This window comes from Eupeodes corollae, chromosome 2, assembly GCF_945859685.1.
Source record: "Eupeodes corollae chromosome 2, idEupCoro1.1, whole genome shotgun sequence".
NCBI classification, from domain to species: Eukaryota; Metazoa; Arthropoda; class Insecta; order Diptera; family Syrphidae; genus Eupeodes; species Eupeodes corollae.
The window spans coordinates 13,608,402-13,628,571 of NC_079148.1; the positions used below are offsets into that span (position 1 = coordinate 13,608,402).

Below are 20,170 nucleotides of genomic sequence, written 5' to 3' on the forward strand. Positions count from 1 at the left end.
TAACAACAGCACGTGTCTCTTTTAAACAATATTTGGTTGAAATTAAATAAAGAGAAGCTTTAATTTCTAGCCAAAGGTAAGAACCTACGTATAATCAACTTGTACTAAATTTTATGACAAAAGTAACAAAGTGTAAAGTCGATTTTGGGTCACTTTTTTGTTTAGTCATCAAAAAGACTATTTGCATTATACGAGTAAGAATATCGTTATGGCGTGATATGAAGTATCAAATAACCACCTGTTGTTTATTTTTGTTTCCATTTTTGTTTAACTTAACTTAAATTTTATATATTTACAGTTTTTGCTGAATTATGAAACTACGAGTATAAGTTACTTGTTCAAAAAATCAACAAAATTGTTTCAAAATAAGGTCCCGAAATTTGTTTTAATGTTAAAGAAGCCTTACTCAGTAGTTACCTATAATATTTTATAGGAACTCTTCTCTGACTTCTCCTGAAAGATTCAACTATTAATACCGACAATAAATTGATGACTGATACAAAAAATACGCTATATCAATTAAATAATCCAATGAAATATTTGCATTTAAAGTCTAATAGGATTAACCTTTGATTTGCAGAGTATTTCTATTGAAATCAATCTAACATATCATCATATCAGCAAATGAACCTAAACAAAAAAAAATGCCTTCTAATTAAATTGCTTCATTGCATCACGTAGGCACATTTCTCGAATATTTCCGAAGCTTATCGCATAATAATATAATTCCCCTGCAACTTATCTTAGCGAAGCCCAATTATTTGATCAAAGTTCATCTTTTGCCAAGACCAAGTCACTGTACTAATTATACTTATCCCATAAAATGTGAGTACAAAAGTATGTACAAACTTTTTAACAAACCTTTAAAGGGTTTCACTCCATAATTTACATTAACATAAAATTACCGGCGTTTATTTTGTATTTATATATTTGTTTATTTGTACGTACTTTGGACATTGAGTTCGGTTTATATTTATTTTATGTACCTAAACTTAATTATAGCGTATTTCTAAGAGGGGGCCGTTATTTTTTGTACCATCAAAAATAATTTATATTATACCTCTTATCTCTGGACAAGGGGCAAACAATTATATATTTTCTCTTTAGTGTTAAAAGTACATAGTCGTTAGGCAACAAGCTATAAGCTTATTAATTTTGATTTTATTCGGTGCGATTAGGAATGATTGTGGGTTCGGATATTCCTTCAAACGGAGTATTAACATTTGAAAAAAGCGATTCAACTCATTGCCAATTCCTTTTCGAATATTTGAGTATTCTTCAGAATCAACTAATCTGGATTGTTTCAGACGAACGATTATTCGGATATTCCGACACATGTACATCTCTCATACATTTGCTTTGAAATGTGTTGAATTCTACTATTCGGATATTCCGATAATCGTTTATGACATACTTTCAAATAAATTTAACCCAATTGTATCGGAAGTATAGATAGTTTGATGAAAAACACCTCCTGCAGCTTGTTCGGATATTCCGATATAAATTCCCAAAAATTCTATCTGAATTGTGTCTGACATCTAGATATTGAAATGAGAAACAGATCTAGATATTCATTCAGTTTGATGCTTTGTGTAGTTGACATGAATTAGGAATCAATCTAATTCTCCATCTGTTCATTATGGATCCGAATACATAACATTATCCGGATTTTTTTTCCAACCTCAACTGCCTCAACTGAAATCTAAGAAATTCTCTCCCTTCTGAAATCCTCTGGAGAATCAATGACAAGTAAGAGGTTGCTACCTTTATTCATGCTTACTTTTGATTGCAAACAAAGTCTCGAGGAGATTTATAAAATAATATCAATCATGGGCATAGCTGTTAAAATTGAACCACTCCGAAAATCTAAAGTTGTTCCGCAGTGCAAACGTTTCCAAGCTTTTGCTTGTGTAAAGTGCGAAGGAAAACATGCAACTAAAAATTGTCCTATGAGCAAAGATCAGAAAGCAAAATGTGTGAACTGCAAGGGTAATCACCCGGCAAGCTATACGGCTGCCCAGTTGCCAAAAAATTCCAAGAGTTCAAAAGCAAAAATACATCTGCTAGAGACAAAACCCAGAAACACAGTAAATAACGATGTAACTGCTGAAAACAATACTAAGAAGGAATCGCCTAAAAAAGCTGTTCAAAGTAAAAGCGATGAAAAGAAAGTCTATCCTCAGATTGTTAAAAATGTGCGGAAGAATGAAGAGACATCCATAAAAGAAATGCTACAACTTATTCTTAAAAGAATTGATAAACAGGATTTGAGTATCAAACTGCTAAGCGAAAAAGTCGCTCTTAAAAAACAATGATGGACACAACACTTAAAATCGCTACATGGAATGCAAACGGTCTTATACAACATTCATCCGAATTAAAAATCTTTTGAGATCTAGAACATATCGATATTTGCCTGGTGTCCGAAACTCATTTCTCCAATGGGCAAAGTCTAGATAATGTAATAGAAAACTATTCATGTTACCACGCTCCACATCCAGCTGACAAGGCAAGAGGTGGATCGGCGATTCTCATAAAAGAAAGCTTAGAACATTATGAAGTAGCCAAGTTTACTAGTGAAAATATGCAAGTAACAACTATTAGTATTGGTAAGAAAAAGAAAGAGTTTGAGATAGCAGCTATATACTGCCCACCAAGGCGCTCCCCTAAAGAAGATGACTATATAGATCTATTTAATCTTCTTGGGCATAACTTTCTTGTTGGCGGAGACTTCAATGCGAAACACACATTTTGGGGTTCAAGACTTATATCAACATAAGGCAAAAGACTTTTCCAAGCAGGCCGTAAATACAATTGCGAATTCTATTCCTCCAGGTCGCCAACTTACTGGCCTTCCGATACTAACAAAATACCAGACCTTATTGACTTTTTCATAGCTAAAGGAATCAAACGAAATCCCATTAGTGTCTTAGGTAATTATGACCTGTCATCAGATCATACTCCAGTGATTCTATCACTAAGTGAATCGCAAGTACTAGAAAATAGTAATCCAAAGCTTGTAAATAAGAAAACAAACTGGAATGATTTAAGAGAAAGGCTTTTAAGTTTTATAAATTTAAGATCTCCCATGGATACAATCGAGCAAATTGACCATGAAGTGGAACAATTGATTGCTGATGTGCAACAGGCCGCTGAAGAAAGTACTCCAACATTTTCTAATAGAAGACAAAATGAAATAAAATATCCTTTAGAGATAAGAGAGTTGATAATAGAGAAAAGAAGAGCTCGAAGAAAATGGCAAAATAGTAGATTTCCAGAAGATAAAACAACGTTTAACCGTATAAGCAACAATCTTAAAAAACAAATTTACAAATTCAAAAATGATTCACTCAGTACATTCCTAAGGAATTTAACTACTGAAGCTTCAACAAAGACCGCAGTTACAAAACTCGCCCTTGAAATCTCAAGATGGGAAATGGATCGGTAACCCGAAAGAAAAAGCTTTCCTTTTCGCTGAACATCTTGAGAATTTTTTTAAGCCATACTCATCAATCGCGGTCGAAAATAGCTTACAGTTTGTTGATAAGATAGATGAAAGTAAAATACCAATTGTAAGACTTAAAGAAATAAAAAGTATGTGTTTACATCAACTACCAAATAAAAAATCACCAGGTTACGATCTAATTACTGCTCAGGTTATGAAAGAAATGCCATTGAAAGCCTTCATAAAACTCCAATATATAATAAATGCATGCCTTAAGCACCGGTATGTCCAGCACCATTGGAAAGTTGCTGAAGTAATTGTCATACCGAAGCAAGGTAAACCACCTACAGAAGTAACGGCTTACAGACCAATATCGATTATACCAATTATGGGAAAAGTTTTTGAAAAACTGCTTCCTAAGAGACTTAGCAAAATCATAGAAGAAAGAAGGTTAATCCCAAACCATCAGTTTGGCTTTAGAAATAAACATTCCACGATAGACCAAGTTCATAGAATATCGGATGCAATAGAAAAAGCATTAGAAGAAAAGCAAGTATGTTCAGCTATTTTCTTAGATGTTGCTCAAGCTTTTGACAAGGTTTGGCATGAGGGACTTGAGGCAGTACTTTGAAATATTAAAATCGTACATCTCAGACCGATTGTGTAGAGTAAGGTACGATCAAGAATGCTCGGAATTGAAGAAAATAGAAGCCGGTGTACCACAAGGAAGTGTCATAGGTCCTAACCTGTATTTAGTATACACAAGGGATATTCCAGTTGGCAATCACACCATAATGGCTACTTGTGCAGATGATACCGCAATTTTGGTACCCGACAAATGTGTCTCTAAGGCAGCAGTAAAACTACAAAATGCCGTCTACACAGTGAGAGCTTGGACCGCAAAATGGCGTATCAAACTCAATGAAACAAAATCTCCACATATAAACTTTACAAATAAAAAGATAAACAATATTCCAATAATCATTAATAATCAAGCTGTACCTTACGCCAATACGGCCAAATACCTTGGAATGACTTTGGATGCAAAGCTTAAGTGGAAAAAGCACATCAAAAAGAAAAGACAAAAACTAAACTTGAAATATAGAAAAATGTACTGTACAAAACAAAATAATGCTGTATAATCAAGTACTAAAGCCTGTTTGGACCCATGGAATCCAATTATGGGGCTGTACAAAGAAAACAAATACCGAAATCATCCAAAAATTCCAAAAGAAAGTCTTTCGTGGAGCAGTTAATGCACCTTGGTACATAAGAAATACCGATCTACATCTAGACTTACAAATAGAAATGGTTACAGAAGTTGTTAAAAAATACGCTGTATCGCACAACCAGAGACTGCAAAGTCATACTAATTCTGAAATGGAGTCCGTCTTGAATATAAGAAACCATGTTCGGAGATTAAGAAGAACCAAGCCCCATGAGCTTATGATTTAAAAAAACATGGGAAAGTACTAAAAGTTTAAACTTCCCCCAAAGTGATTGCACAAAATTAAGAAAGAAAAATCGGGAGTCGATCCTTCAAGTCCCACACTACTTGGGGTCGAATACTGCCAAGTGTCTTTTGAAAATTTCCTCCTGTCAAAAGTTTTGTGCAACGAAGAATAATGTTTTTGACATCTGATAAAATTTTGAGAAAAGTCGAATTGACAATTTTTTTTATAAAAAATAAAAATCTAAAAAAACATTACTCAAAGTTGGTAAAAATTGATTTTCGACTCAAATATCTTTTCAAACATTGTAGATATTGGCTTCAAACTAATTTTATTTTATAAGAAATATTGTTTTCAACATTCAATAAAAATTTGAAAAAAATCGAATTTACAGTTTTTTACAAAAAATAAAACTCTAAAAAAAAAACAATACTAAAACTTGGTAAAAATTTACTTTCGACTTAAATAGCTTTTCAAAAATTAAAAATATTGGCTTCAAACTTATTTTATTTCACAGAAAATTTTGTTTTCGATATTTAGTAATTTTTATATAAAAATCCAAAATAATATCTAGAAAAAATGGAACGCAAATTTGGTAAAAATTAATACGAGTACTTTTTAGTTTTTAAAATCGTTTCCGCATCCGAACCCTTGGAAAAAACTAATCCGTAAGCGATCATAATTTTGTGACTTCTCTTAACTTAACGAAATTTAAATGGTATATGAAGAGAAAGAGAGCCTATACAATAGAGAGTTAAATTGACAGAGAAAAACAGTACTCAATACTCTTATCTTGCAAGAGAAAAATATAAGCTTCGATAAGATTGCTCATTTCCGCTGCCGCCGGTTTTATTGAATATTTTTGTAATAAAACTCTTGCATGAGCATTGGATTGAATCAGATTCAAAGTGATATTCAAAAGGTTTAGTGCGTGTTTGTCTAATAAAATTTTAATTCTATAAAATAAAAAAAATAAAGCAGTCTTCCTTTTTTAATTAAATAAATTAAGAAAAAAAGCAGAGAAAATATTCTTTATAGTTTTCCTATAAAAAAAAATATAGAAAGAACATAAGTGAAAAATAAAACGTGTTGAACATAAATAATTTAATTTAAAAATGGCTTCAAGTTCAAATAACTTAAATAATTCAGTGGTAGCTCAAGATAATGCACAGGAGAAGGATACACAAAGTCTCCTGCCGCATTTGGAATCACTTGAACGCATGATGAATTTGCCAATGGTTGGAGCTGCATGGCAACAATCTCAAGACGTTTATGGCAAAGTTAAAGGTAAGTTAAAAGAAACAACTAAGAAAATGGACGAAACTAGAAAAATGAACGTTAAAATTATGATATGATATGATATTACGGTATTTTCTTAAAGTCAAGTCGTGTTTTTTTTTGTTGTCTCCCAATCGAAATCAATTGAATAAAATTGATCTTCTTTTACTTCACATCATCATCCTGATGCAATATCGTCGTCGACGTCTTAATTGAATCAATTAAGTGTAATTGGGATGGGATAACAAAATGAATAGACAGTGTCATTAATTTGACGAAGGTGGTTTTTAACTGTGAATGGCCGAATATATAACATGTGAAAAATGTATGAATACTGTAGTTTCGCTTAAACAGTTATGTACCTTCGAAATTTAACGTTACACCTCATGGCATGATGAAGGTTAAGTTAATTTTACGAAGCTTTTTTTTGACAAACCAATTTTTTGAAAAACTGGCCAATTCAAAATTCATTCCTTTTAGGGAATATTTAAATGTCAAAAAAACAGTTATTAAAACTTTGTAATACATTTCGTTCGGTTTGAGGCTAACGTGTTTTTGAATTCCGCTAATGTTGAACTAATTGAAAAATGACAATTCATTCTTTCATTTTCTTGAAATATTTGACTTAATCCAATTACTGGTTCAAAAATTGACATTTCGCCGATTTGAAACGATTTATTGACAGACATTTTTTAGCCAGTGACAATGGTAGCCTTCACAAAGCTATTGGCTGCGTAGCCAAAATTTAACTAGCTTTGTGAAAGCAAAACTACACTACAAAGCTAGTCAATCTAGAACTGTCATATTATTGACAAATGCAAATATATAAAATAAGAAACATTTTTGATTTGACAACTTTTACTTATCTTTTGTGTTTTTAAGATCAATAAAATCAAATTTTAGACACAATTTGAATATTGAACAATTTATTTTATTTTGAATTCGTGTTACTTTACGGAGCAGCTGATTGTGAAACGTCAAAATCATTCTCCACTAACTTTGTAGCTGAATTTTTTACACTACGTCGGAGGGGAAATTTCAACTACGTTTGTAGTTAGATTAAGCCAATCAGAATCCCTTGACTACGTAGCCACTAGCTTTGTAAATTTCATTATGACTGTCACTAGAAGAGTGTTGCCAGTTCAAAAATGTTCTCTCTTTTTGTCATAAAATCTTACTTTGTTAGAATTTTGAGACACTTAAATTAAATTTTGTAAGAATTCAAAAAAATTATTACCTTTGTATAACTAATGTCATTAATAAAAATGGAAATTCTCATTTTGTTATGCAAACTAGGGAATTATAATTTGGATAATAAATTATAGTAAAGTCCATTATAAATAGATAGAACCTACTTATTCATTTATAGATACTTGCTACTTGCGATTATAATACCCATCGCCTTATCTACTTGAATAAAAATATAAATCAATTGGACTTTAGTCCAGTCACTTTTCTGATGTAATAAGTCCCATGAGAATAGATAAGATTAGAAAATGTGGAATTAATATTCAATTGTCTGTGATTTTCCAAATGAAATAAATTTATATAAACATAATCAATGTTTATTATGTTTATGGGGTTCAAAACTATTCTATAAATGGAAAATAAAGTCATAGGCGTTAATTCTAGATTATATTTTATAGTCTTGCTATTTTTTCAATAGATTAACGCCTCCACTTTAAGGCGACTCTTTAAGAAATTGTTATAAGTTTACTTGACTCGGCTTTTAAACCAGTAAAACAATAGATAGTTCGATAAGAAAATGAATATCTTCGAATAATTTGTTCCTTAATTTTCAGTGATTTTTCAAACAATAAAATTTCAGTCATACAAAATTTCAGCTCAATTTACGGTAAAGTGGATTTGTTTGCACAAATCGTAGTATTCAATCCGAATAAAAAACACTTGAAATACTTATACATAAATTCTAATAAATGTCATGTAGAATTAGCTCGGTACGTGGTGACACATGTCAAAAAATTGTGCCGTAAACCAAATTAAAGTATGAAAAAAGAATAGAACTTGATACCTTTTGTATACAATTTGACATTTATCAATATCTGCATCAACATTTTTAGGATTGATTTAAATTCCTAGCCGTTCTATTACATTTATACAAGTTTGATTTTAAGGTGATGGTTACCTCTTGTCGCTAAATCACAAACACGCTTCAGCCTCGGCTTCACCTGACGTTTACGAGTTCAGCAATAGGAATTCAATGCATGCTATCACAATGCAGCTTCGACCTCACATTTCGTTTGACAATCGTAAGGAAAAGAACGTAATGTGACTCCAAACGGAAGCTCTAGTTCAATTATCTGAACATTTGCTTTGTTTGACAGCTCAACAGCTGTACAAAAATGTCAACAAACAAAATATTTGCTGTTTGGAGAGATGAAATAATAGAAATGTCATTCAAAGCAACCTCGAAGCCAAAGCTGAAGCGTGTTTGTGATTCAGCCATTATATTCACAAGAATATTGCAGACATTAAAATCAAATTTGACATTTCTATTACAATTTAAATGTGTTAAGACACATAATTTTCTTGGTAAACAACCCTATCCAGTTTATATTTCTATGATTTATAACAATTTACTCAATAGACTTGGAAAAGCAGGAACATAAAATATACACAGAGAATAATTGATAAATCAAATCAAACAGTTTTATGTTTTCAGTGTTTTGACAGTAAAATCGAGAAATATATGACAATATGGAAATCCCTGACAACCAAAAAACACGAGAACAAATGCCATGTAATATGAACTTTAAAATCTGACAAACTAAAGCCCCATTCACATTCGCTTCGACCTGTCAAAAGAAATGTCATTCGAATAATGATTCATTTCTGACAGAGCTAGCATTTTCATTCGAATGAAATTTAAAAATTCGAAGTCGACATTTCGATTTCGAAACCAATACAGAACCTCGAATTTTTTTTTTTGCGAATGCGTAGTTTCCTGTTCAACTTTATTTTAAAATTTGTATTCACAAATGTTTGTGCTGAGTTATATTTAAATTAACTCATTTATTTTTTGCTGCACAAACATAAATAAAGTAGAACAAAAAACCCATTCGTTGCAGGTGACAGAAAAATTGACTTTTTTAAAAATTTCATTGTGTATAAAAACAACATTCTTTTTTTCTTTATATTGGCACAAAAAAACATTGTTTAAAAATAATATTTGCATGTTAAAAAATATCTATATTTCGCAAAATTAACAAAAAAAATAGAGCAAGTAGATTTGAAACACCGGTCCTTGTCATTTAAATTATATTCTAAAAAAACACCTTAATCATCATTTAAAAAAAAAAGTATATACAAAAAGTCAACATCAAAATTCGAATACGTTTAATGTTTTTTTTTTAAATAATTTTTGTATTTGCGCATTTGTCAGCTTAAAATCATTTCCGATCTTGAATGTTTTGATTAAAAAATTTGATTACCATTTTGTATTCTCTTTTTTTTTCTTTCCTAAAAATTTTTGAAAACTTTGCCCTCTTGACGTTTTGTTTTTTTTTTTTTATCTGACACACGTTGGACATTGCTGTTTTATAGTTAATGACATATTTCTCAATATAAATTAGTTCTACACGCCTTCGTTTGGCTGCGTTGTTTTATTTTATGAACTTTGGTCTAGAACTTTTTTTTTACGATTTTTGTTTTTGAATAAAATAAAGCTGAATAATAATGATTGCGCAAATATGTATAAAGCATGTTTGTAGTTAGTATACAAAAATGAAAGCGGTGATAAAATAAATTAAATACACATTTGTATATTCAGAAAGAATAAAATGATACAATGCGCATGATTTATTATTTAATTTAAATGAAATCAAGTCTACAAAGTGACTACTCTTATATGTACTTAGCTATAATGTAGTTGAATATTCTCGAAACATTTATTCCAGCATGTAGATGATATACTCGTAGAAGATTATTAAAGCTGGCATTTTTCTTATAACTTATGTCAATTGATCATTCAAGATTTCTGTTGACTTTAAATTGACATAACAACTGGAAATGGAAGTTCATTTACATAGTTTCATTTGATATGATTCAGATCCATCATTTTCTGTTGATAACCATCATGAAAGATCTTAGAAAGATGTTGAAATCCCCGTCTTTGGTTGAGCAACTTTAAGTGAAGTAAAAAGTTTACAAACACAATAAACCATGGATTTGAAGTGTCAGAAATAATTGAACAGTTCCTCTTTTAAAGTTAATAAAAAATTAATCGAACAGACCTATTTTGCATCGGGTTTCAGTAAGTGCATTCAAGAGTTCCAAGTTTTTATAAGATTAGTCCAAACAAATATTTGTTTTTCTTTACAAATAAACCATTTTTTGTATTAGATAGTTCAGGCTGTAGTCTGTTAACGCACCCTTAAACCTTAAAATGACAAACCTGTCAAAATAAATTTATGAACACAGAGCGTTCGAACTTAGATTATAAATATTAATTCGTGTTCCTTTTGAATTGAAATCGCATTACTTTTAAGAAGAATAAAACGGTTCAAATTTTGCTGTTAACACACCCTTAAATAAATGACAAACCTGTCAAAACAAATTCACAAACGATGAATTCATACATTTTGTAAAGGGCCTTGCACATGAGAGCGAACAACCAATGAACGAATGGACGAACAAACGTGATTTTACACATTTCAAAACGTCAATTTCAAACAAAACCACATTTAAATTATAAGAAACTATTTGATATTTATGTTAGGATAATAAAATTTGCATTTTGTTGTCTAAAACAAGACAAATTTGTAAAAACAATTTGGTAGTAACGAATTACCATGTGGTTGCTACGAACTGTCAAACTCTATTCGCGTTCAACATACCATCCACACAGCAATGAATGAATTGTTCGCGCTCAACTTAACCTCAAAATTATACCACTCTTCTTTTGTTTGGTGAAAAGGGTAATTATAAATTGACAATTCGTCGCTGTCTGCGAATAGAAATAATGCTCATGCGAAAGAAAAGTCAAAATATGCGAACATCCACAGTTCGCAGTTCGTATCTCATGTGCAAGATGCTTTAAGGGCCAGCTACAGTTTTTTATCATTGAAACCAGTTATTGGACTTTTTTTTGACAAAGATCATTGAAAGAATGTTTCTCATTGGAACCAACCATTTTAGGTTAGAGTTCGTCATTGAAAAAAAAACTGACAGGTGGGTTTTACATAGAAAGAAAATGGAACGCCTTAAGTGGAATTATAAGAATTTACTCAGTAGGCTTGGAAAAGCAAGAAATTAAAATATACAAACAGAATAATTGAGAAATCAAATCCATAGCATTCCGTTTTCAGAGTTTTGACAGAAAATGCGAGAAATATATGACATATGACAACATGGAAATCCCTGACAACTTAAAAGTGTCATGTAATAGGAGCTTTAAAATCTAACATCACTGTTGCTCCGACCTATCAAAAGGAGTGTCATTCGATATGATTCGCTTCTGATAGAGCTAGCATTCATATACAACTCAAATTTAAAAATTCCTAGTCGACAGTTCGATTTTGAGTAGGTGAAGACAGCTTTAAGAAAGTCAGGGGCCATCTACAGTTTTCATCATTGAAATCAGTTATTGGATTTTTTTGACAAAGATCATTGAAAGAATGTTCCTGATTGGAATCAACCATTTCAGGTTAGAGTTGGTCATTAAAAGAAAAACTGACAGGTGGGTTATACATATAAAGAAAATGGAACGCGTTAATTGGACAGATTTTGTTTCGAATTATTTACCAAATATGAACTAATTAAATATATCGTTGGTTTACATTTTTGAAATCAACCAATGGAATTTTGTTTGACAGGTCGTCTATAGCGATCATTGACAGTTTCTTGCATTGAACGAAATTTTCTGATAATCTACCGAGAAATGTTTTTTGACACAAATGTAAATCTGTCAATGGAATTGTATTAAATTGAGACACAAATCAGTAGAATGATTCGTTACTTTAATGATAAAACAGAATTCGAAAATAAATTTCTGCCAAGAAAATAGAAAATGCATTTTAGCAAAAAAATAATTTCTTTTTCAAATTGACTGATTGTAATCAAGAGGAAACAAAATCAGATATCCATTTCAATTCATGGCCGAAAGAATTCAGAACGACGTATGAATGCCTTTTTGTCAGACAGGAAGTGGATTAAGAAATATTCAAAACGCCATTTACCGTTATTTTTCTGTCCTAAAATATGACGTTTTACAATATTTGTGTTCATCTTCTTCTCAACAATGTAAACTTTAAAATGAATTGTTTTTAACTTTTGAATGTTTTTTTATTTCTTCTAGGAAACAATCGTCTCTTTAACTGGGCCTTGAGCACTGCCGAGGATTGTGTAACACGTGCCGTTACCATTACCTCACCAATTGTCTCCGCATTCGATCGTCCAATTCAATATGTCGACCAGACTTTAGTCAAGGGTATTGATAAGCTTGAAGTTAAAGCTCCAATCATCAAAGATACACCCACCGAAATTTATAATCAAGCTAAGACCAAAGTCATCGATGCAGTTCATCCACATATTGAAAAAGTTGTTAAACTCAAATCAGCTGGACAACAAAAGGCTTCATCGCTGAAAGATTTGGCCTGGCAAAAGGCTAATGAAGTTTTGGCAACACAATACGGATCGTTGGCTGTGAATGGTGTCGATAGTACAACTGCCCTTGCCGAAAGGTTACTCGAATACTATTTCCCAAACAAAGGCAATGAAGTTGAGGAAGAAAATGGTAAGTTCCGAATTTGTTTTTTAAAATCATTATTTTTTCATTGATGTGAGTCATTTTTCGGAAGTTTTTAGAACTTTGTACTGGAGATCAGATTGTTTAATGATATCGTTAATTTCATTCAGAAAAATTATAGCAAGTTCCGAATTTATTCGGCTATAATAACACGTTTCATGTCTTCCAAAACTAGAAGCGTTATCTTTGCCCTCTAGGGTTTATCAATAGAAAAGTTAATGAACATTTAAAGAAATTTAATTGGATTTCTTATCGTTTCCTTTTGTTTAAAAGTTTTTGGTTTTTTTAAACATTTATATTTATTTAATAAAGTCAAGATAAGAAATAACATTTGATTAGATAACTTTTCCAATTTTTGCAAAGTTTTTATAGGAGAATTAAATCAAAAAGAACAAAGTTTAAGTGTAGAATAAGTATTCGATTAACCTAATAAAAAGTTATGAAATTTTACAATCATTAGGAACTTTAAAAGGGCAAAGCTTATAAAGAGTAATAATAATAAGCTGTCAATATAATGTAATGCTTTTAAAATTGATGTTGGTGCTGGTTTTTGTATTTCGTCATTGTCTCGTTTTATTTTTTTCAGCAAAATAATTTGTATGTGATAAATGCATATTTCAGTATTTGGACGCCTTCGGAAATACAAAAACTCTTTAGTCGAACGTTTTTGGAATATAGTTTCCCCTACACAAAAACAAGCCTCATCCTCAGTTTTTGAATCGGTTTTGACGAAATGGAGTTCTTGGATTAAAGGAAATAAAATAGCCTTACCATCAGGCTTAATGTTGGAAGCGAAAGTCAAAATTAACTAAAATTTACGAATTCAAAATTACATAATTTAATTTAATTTTAAGTCGTTTTTTTGTTTAATAAATTTAAATTTGTAAGCCTTTTAAACTGTTTTAAGTTTTCTTTTTAAAACCCATTTCCGCTTGGATAGTAACAAAATTGTTAATTTTGCCTACGTTATTAAACGTGGTTGAGAACTTCAGGTATTGAGAGAATGTGGAAAAAAACAACCTTTTTGATTTCTTATTTTAATAGAAACTGGAGGATTTCCGTCAGAAACAGTTTTACTCTCATATTTCCAGATTTCCAATGAATTCTATTCCAAATCGTTTGAAGTCGAAAAATTGATTTTTATTCCCCGTTTACATAATTTTTGTTCCGAGACATTTCTCGATGTAAAAGGAACAGAACTGGATCGACTGTCAACTGTCATCCTATCTGGATCTTCTTCAAAGTGTTGAACATTAGTTCTAGTTAATGCGAGTAGATGATTTTCTTGTTCTTTGTGAACACATCCGAAAAAATATCTGTCATGTAGATGTAATCTCATAATTTAATTTGAAGTTTGACCATGCGAACAGGGCTTTATCAAATCTGACGTATGGATTGTTAGCAGAAAAGTGAAATTCAGTATAAACTACTTTACATAAAAAGATTTGAACACATGAGATCGGAAATTTGATTGATAAGTTTACAAAGAAAATAAGTTCCATTGAAACCAATGCCCTAAAAATATTCGAACTTTTCCGAAATCAACTTATTATTTATTAGAATTGAATTTGAAAGATTGAAAACTGTAATTTAGAAATCCATTGGTGAAAAGCTTAGTTTCTCATAGGTCAGAAAAAATACTGTTCAAGGGAACCGTTTATGTAAATCTCGATTTTGAAAGAAAGGTTTAAGAATTAAAGGTTTTTCTTATGAGAGATAGGACAAGGTTAATGAAAGGGAGCACATTTTTGATAAAAGTAGAGTTTAGTAGAGTTCGCTGCCAATCATGTGAAAAGATAATGTTATTTTCTTTAAGTTTGTTTGAACTTTGAACCTTTATAATTTCTATTTACCCATGTTAAAGTAAAACAGAAGTTTCTAAGCATTTTTTTGGAAAGACTTTTATCTGTCAAAGGCTCCAATATGAACTCTGATTCATATTTAGTACAAAAATAGTCCACATGACAACAAGCTTATCATTTCTCATGTTGAATAAATTCCATTTCATTCATTGCAAAAACAGTCCTTATTTGTTTTTTTCTTAATTTTTGATATTGACTTAAAAAAATTTTGTTTTGTTCTATTTTTAAAAACAGATAAGAAACAAGTTGCAATTATGAACGCTCGCAATCTTAAAGCCAATGATAGTAAGTTGTTAATATTCACAATACTTGCATTGAATGTTTTTATTATCAATCGATTATTATAGAAAAAAAAAACATATAAATAAGGTGATTTTTTTGAACTTTTCTTTATACAAAATTTCAAACTGCATGCTACATAAAGGGTTTGAAAATATTATAATGACGAAATTGCTTGGGGATATCCTCATTTGCTTTAAGCAAGTTTATTTCATTTGAATTTACATATTTGCATGCGAAATTATCCATGATAATGAATATTTTGTCAATCATTTTAATCTCATCAACTTGTTAATTTAATTTTATGGCTTTTTAGATTAAAAAACTGAACACAATGCAGTTAACGTTTACACGTGCCCCTGAATCCACGTGTTTTGTAAAAATGTCGATGACAGCATCTTTCAAAATATGTTGATGCCAAACAAGAAGAAAACGACACATACAAAAATTATATGATAAACAACAAACATTCTTCTGAAAAATGTAGATTGGTTGATTATTGACATTTATAGTTCAGATCAACTTCAGTCAGTTTACATGCAAAATCATTTGACACTTTCGCCTTCACTGTCAATTGGACTATCCAAGCTTCAACATTTCACTTCAAGTGATATGTAAACTGCATTATCGATATGAATGGTAATGCAGCTTTTTGTTACAGGAAATTACTTTTTCTCAAATGTCAAATGACAGATTCCTTTGGATCTGTTTGATTTTTAAATCCATTATTGTTTAGAATTTTGTTTCATCCATGTACATATGAAATTATAGTAAATAAATTCAGTTCTTGAAAAGTGTCATTCTATTTATATGTAAATACGTTCTCCTGATGAAGCACATTTTCAAAATCTCTCTCTTTTCGTTTATCCTTATCTTTTAGTGCAACTTCTTCTTGGGGCTTCAGCACTCTTTGTTTCTCTTTCCATCCGAATTATAAATGAATTAGTTGAATTTGTTGTTCAGAATCCACAAATTATGCATGATATTGAGAGGGAAATAGTTAATATGGTACGTAGATATAAAAAGATCAGTCACTTATGTTAGAAAATAATTTAATCCGGATATCCGATTTAGTATTCGGATAGTCCGAATAGTTTTTGTACTGGATCCATAATTTATTGATTTAGTTTGGATTATCCGAAGTTGGGCTTATTATTTTTATATAACATCAATTTTTGGAATCATGGAATGTTTTTTTTAAAATATTTAAATCTACAAAAATGTAAATTTTCATTTTTTTTTTTGTTTTTGTTTTTACAGTGCCAATATCCGCCAACGAGGACCCGGTATTACACACAGTCCAGACAGTCGGCCGCCTATCAAACAAGATTTCCCGCCGCGTCTATAGCACCGTCTCCTCGCAAATCAAGCATATGAAGAAGGAGAATGTCAACGATTACATTGCCTCATTGATTGCTGCCTTAAGACTAACGCAATATATTAATTTTATTAATTCCTCCATTGGAAATCAAATCGAAAGTAGTTCGCAAACAACGGCGGCAGTGCCAGTGGAAAATTAAAACAACAACAAAAATTAAATTAAATTATTTAATATAAATTATTTTTAAAATACATAATAAAATTATACAAATAAAAAAAAATAATAACTAATTTTAAAAAAATTCCAATAAGTAATGATATTTTTGCATTTTTCATAATATTTTTAGAATAAATTATCATTTATTATGTTATTTTTCTTTTAATTTTCATTTTTCTTTTTAAATTAATAATTTTAAATCCCTTTTTCTTTGTACATAATTAACTTGCACAAATTATTATTATTATTTTTATTATTTTATGTTTTCTATCTTTCTTCTTCATTATTATGCATGTATTGTATTTAAAAAAAAAAGAAAACAAACAAATCAAAAATATTATTAAATACAAAATTATTTGTAATAAACATTTAGCAGTGCTAAATAATCAAAATTATGACGTTTGTTTTTCTTTTTGTTTTGTTTGTCTCACTTCAGCTAAACAAAATGATATGAGCAAAGAATTTGTTTAAAATTACGCACATGAGTAAGATATAAAATTACCTATTATTATTAATAATAAAAATATAATACCTTCATTGCATAGCATAAACAAATAGTAAGCCGAAAAATAATCTATTACTATATTTAAATAAAGATATTCTAAAATGAAAAGTGAACTTCTGTGTTTGTTTGATTTTTTTTCAACTTATAACTTCAATTCACTTTGACGGAATTATGTCAGTGAGAAGTTTCAAGAAAAGATGCTGACAGTTGTCAAAAATGAATGATGCATGGTAGCCCACATTTAAAACGTTCGAACATAGATCAATAACAGGGGCTACGTGATACCGTAACTACACGTGTACTTAAAAATGACACATGTCAATCGGAACGTATACGCGTGTTATCTAATAAATGCTGAACATACCGAACTGAATAGTCAATTTAAAAAAAAACTGTATTAATTGGTATTGATTTACAGACTGTTCGTCTAAATATTTACAAGCCAAACGTCAAAGGTCAATATCTGTCAATATGAAAGAAATGCAGAACAAGCGTGTTTGTGAAACTGAAAGATCATTGAAGATTTCATATTATTTTTAGAATATTGTTTAACAATATTTTTAACTTCCCATATGAAGTTATTGTAATGGGTCCGATTTGTCATTGAACATTTTGACATTTCTCGACGTTTCAATGTCCCTAGAGTCGAAATAAAAGATTTTTAGAAAGATGTCTGTGCGTGCGTGTGTTCGTACGTACGTTCTCGACGTTTTTTTCATCAAGAACCAGAAGAGATATCGATTTCAAATAAATTTTGTTATACAGATAATAAGACAGAAAGATGCAGAAAGGGCTCTGAAGAAAATTGCGGGGGTGGTTTTTTTACCAGCTTGAAAAAAGGTGAACATTTTGGTTAACCCTAAATATCTTACGAACCAAAAACGCTAGAGACTTGAATTAAATTTTATATAATATATTGTAACGTGATATGAAGATTGAAATAAGTATATTTTTTGAAAAAAAAAATCCATTTACCGGTTTTTTTATAAATCAAAAAAACTGAAGAAAAATTTGTCACCTCCAAAATTTTACGACTAAAATATGATTTCATCTCAAAAACAATTTTGTGCAACGAAAAATAATATTTTTGACATCTGGTACAATTTAAAAAAAAAATTGAATTGACAGTTTTTTTTATAAAAAATAAAAATCTAAAAAAACATTACGCAAAATTGGTAAAAATTGAATATCGATTCAAATATCTTTTCAAAACCTTGAAATTTAGGCTTCAAACTTATTTTATCTTATAAGAAATATTGTTTTCAACATTCTAAAAATGTTGAGAAAATCGAATTGACAGTTTTTTTACAAAAAAATAAACCTAAAAAAATTAATAAAAGTTGGTAAAAAATGATTTTGGACTCAAATATCTTTTCAAAACTTTGAGATATTGGCTTTAATTTACTTTTATCTGTCAAAAAATATTGCTGTCAACATTCAATAAATTTTGAAAAAAACAAAAGTTGGTAAAATCTTTTCAAAAATTTTAGATAATAGCTTTTAACTAATTTTTACTTATAAGAAATATTGTTTTCAACATAAGGACACATTTTGAGAAGAATCGAATTGACAGTTTTTTTTACAAAAAATAAAAACGTAAAAAAAAATTTATAAAAGTTTTTAAAAATTGATTTTTGACTCAAATATCTTTTCAAATATTGCAGATATAATCTTTAAACTACTTTTATCTTTCAAAAAATATTGTTCTTAACATTCAGTAACATTTTGAAAAAAATCGAATTGACAGTTCTTTTACAAAAAATTAAAAACCGAAAAGTTGGTAAAAATTGATTTTCGACTCAAATATCTTTTCAAAAATTGTAGATATTGGCTTTAAACTACTTTTATCTTTCAAGAAATATTATTGTCAACATTCAGTAAAATTTTGAAAAAAATCGAACTGACAGTTTTTTTTACAAAAAATAAAACTCTAAAAAAAAACAATACTAAAACTTGGTAAAAATTTACTTTCGACTCAAATATCTTTTAAAAAATTTGAAATATTGGCTTCAAACTTTTTTTATTTCACAGAAAATATTGTTTTCGATATTCAGTAATTTTTATATAAAAATCCAACAGTCCTTTTTTCATAAAAAATAAAATCTACAAAAAATAGTACGCAAATTTGGTAAAAATTGATACGACTACATATAGACAAACCTTCAAGCAAGACAAATCGACAGACGGGATGGGAAGCTATCAGTGTGGGTCGCATCCCAGCCTCTTTTTTTCTTTTGGAATGTTACATTTTTACTAACCTTTGGATTTCAGCTGTCATAGTCAACAAAAGTCTACAATTTATTATTCTTATTAAGACAAAGTGGTTTTAAATACGAATTTCTAATGAGTTGAGTCAACTTTTCAACGTGTCTAGTCTACAGTTCAAAGAACAAACATTTAAGATCAATTTAAACAAATACATACAATTTAGACAAGCGGAACTCGTTGTTCTGAACTTCAATAATACATAGGTTAAAGTTGAATGGGGCATGTTTTGCTGTATGAGGTTAACTGTGAATAGTCTTTTATTTGGGCAGCTGTCAATTTTGAAGTTATGACCGTTTGATGTTTGACAAGTAAATAACTACGCCATTACTACACAACAACGCACTGAAATTATTAAAATCTAGAACAAAAGTATGTTAACAGTTCGCAAACCGTGTACGTTCTTCAAGATTCTAAAAACAACTAAAAATATAGCTGCTGTAGACTGTAATACTAAAAAAACCGGGTTTTTTGATTCCTCGTCTCAATTGGGAAATCCATAAACAACCTTTTTTCACCTCTGAAGAACGTAGCTTCATAAGCAAAATGTCGCATTTTGGGCTTAAAAGATCCAAGAATAAATGTTGAGAAGCTTGTCTATCCAATTTTGGGTTGGCAATGGACACTACTGATGTAATATAAAAAGCACTCTTTTCTTAGAAATTTAAAAATGAAACTTCTTACGGGCGATTTCAATGTAAACAATTCTTCGTAGAAGATATGTCGAGATTTTTGCTGAGTTAAACCACCTGACTCAGTTAGTTTACGAGCCAACTCAGATT

General features: G+C 30.1%; 1 protein-coding gene across 4 annotated transcripts; it reads left to right on the forward strand.

Annotated features, from left to right (window-relative positions):
* The first annotated feature begins 5,791 nt into the window (after nt 1–5,791).
* LOC129945598 (lipid storage droplets surface-binding protein 2) lies at nt 5,792–17,236 on the forward strand. Of its 4 annotated transcripts, XM_056055428.1 has the most exons (5): nt 5,792–6,183; nt 12,491–12,928; nt 15,037–15,087; nt 15,962–16,089; nt 16,342–16,566. In XM_056055428.1, the coding sequence occupies exons 1-5, from the start codon at nt 6,012–6,014 to the stop codon at nt 16,456–16,458; spliced, it is 906 nt and encodes a 301-aa protein (XP_055911403.1). In that variant the 5' UTR covers nt 5,792–6,011; the 3' UTR covers nt 16,459–16,566. The 4 variants fall into 4 exon arrangements, with proteins under 4 accessions (XP_055911403.1, XP_055911405.1, XP_055911402.1 ...); XM_056055427.1 differs by lacking the exon at nt 15,962–16,089 and having other exon boundaries at nt 5,794–6,183; nt 16,342–17,236; XM_056055430.1 differs by lacking the exons at nt 15,037–15,087; nt 15,962–16,089; nt 16,342–16,566 and adding an exon at nt 13,562–13,837.
* Nucleotides 17,237–20,170: the final 2,934 nt, after the last annotated feature.

Coding starts and splice junctions, on each gene's coding strand:
- LOC129945598 (XM_056055427.1), top strand. CDS start 6,012: ATGGCTTCAAGTTCAAATAACTTAAATAATTCAGTGGTAGCTCAAGAT. Junction 6,184..12,490: donor CGTTTATGGCAAAGTTAAAG/GTAAGTTAAAAG, acceptor TATTTCTTCTAG/GAAACAATCGTCTCTTTAAC. Junction 15,088..16,341: donor CAATCTTAAAGCCAATGATA/GTAAGTTGTTAA, acceptor TTGTTTTTACAG/TGCCAATATCCGCCAACGAG.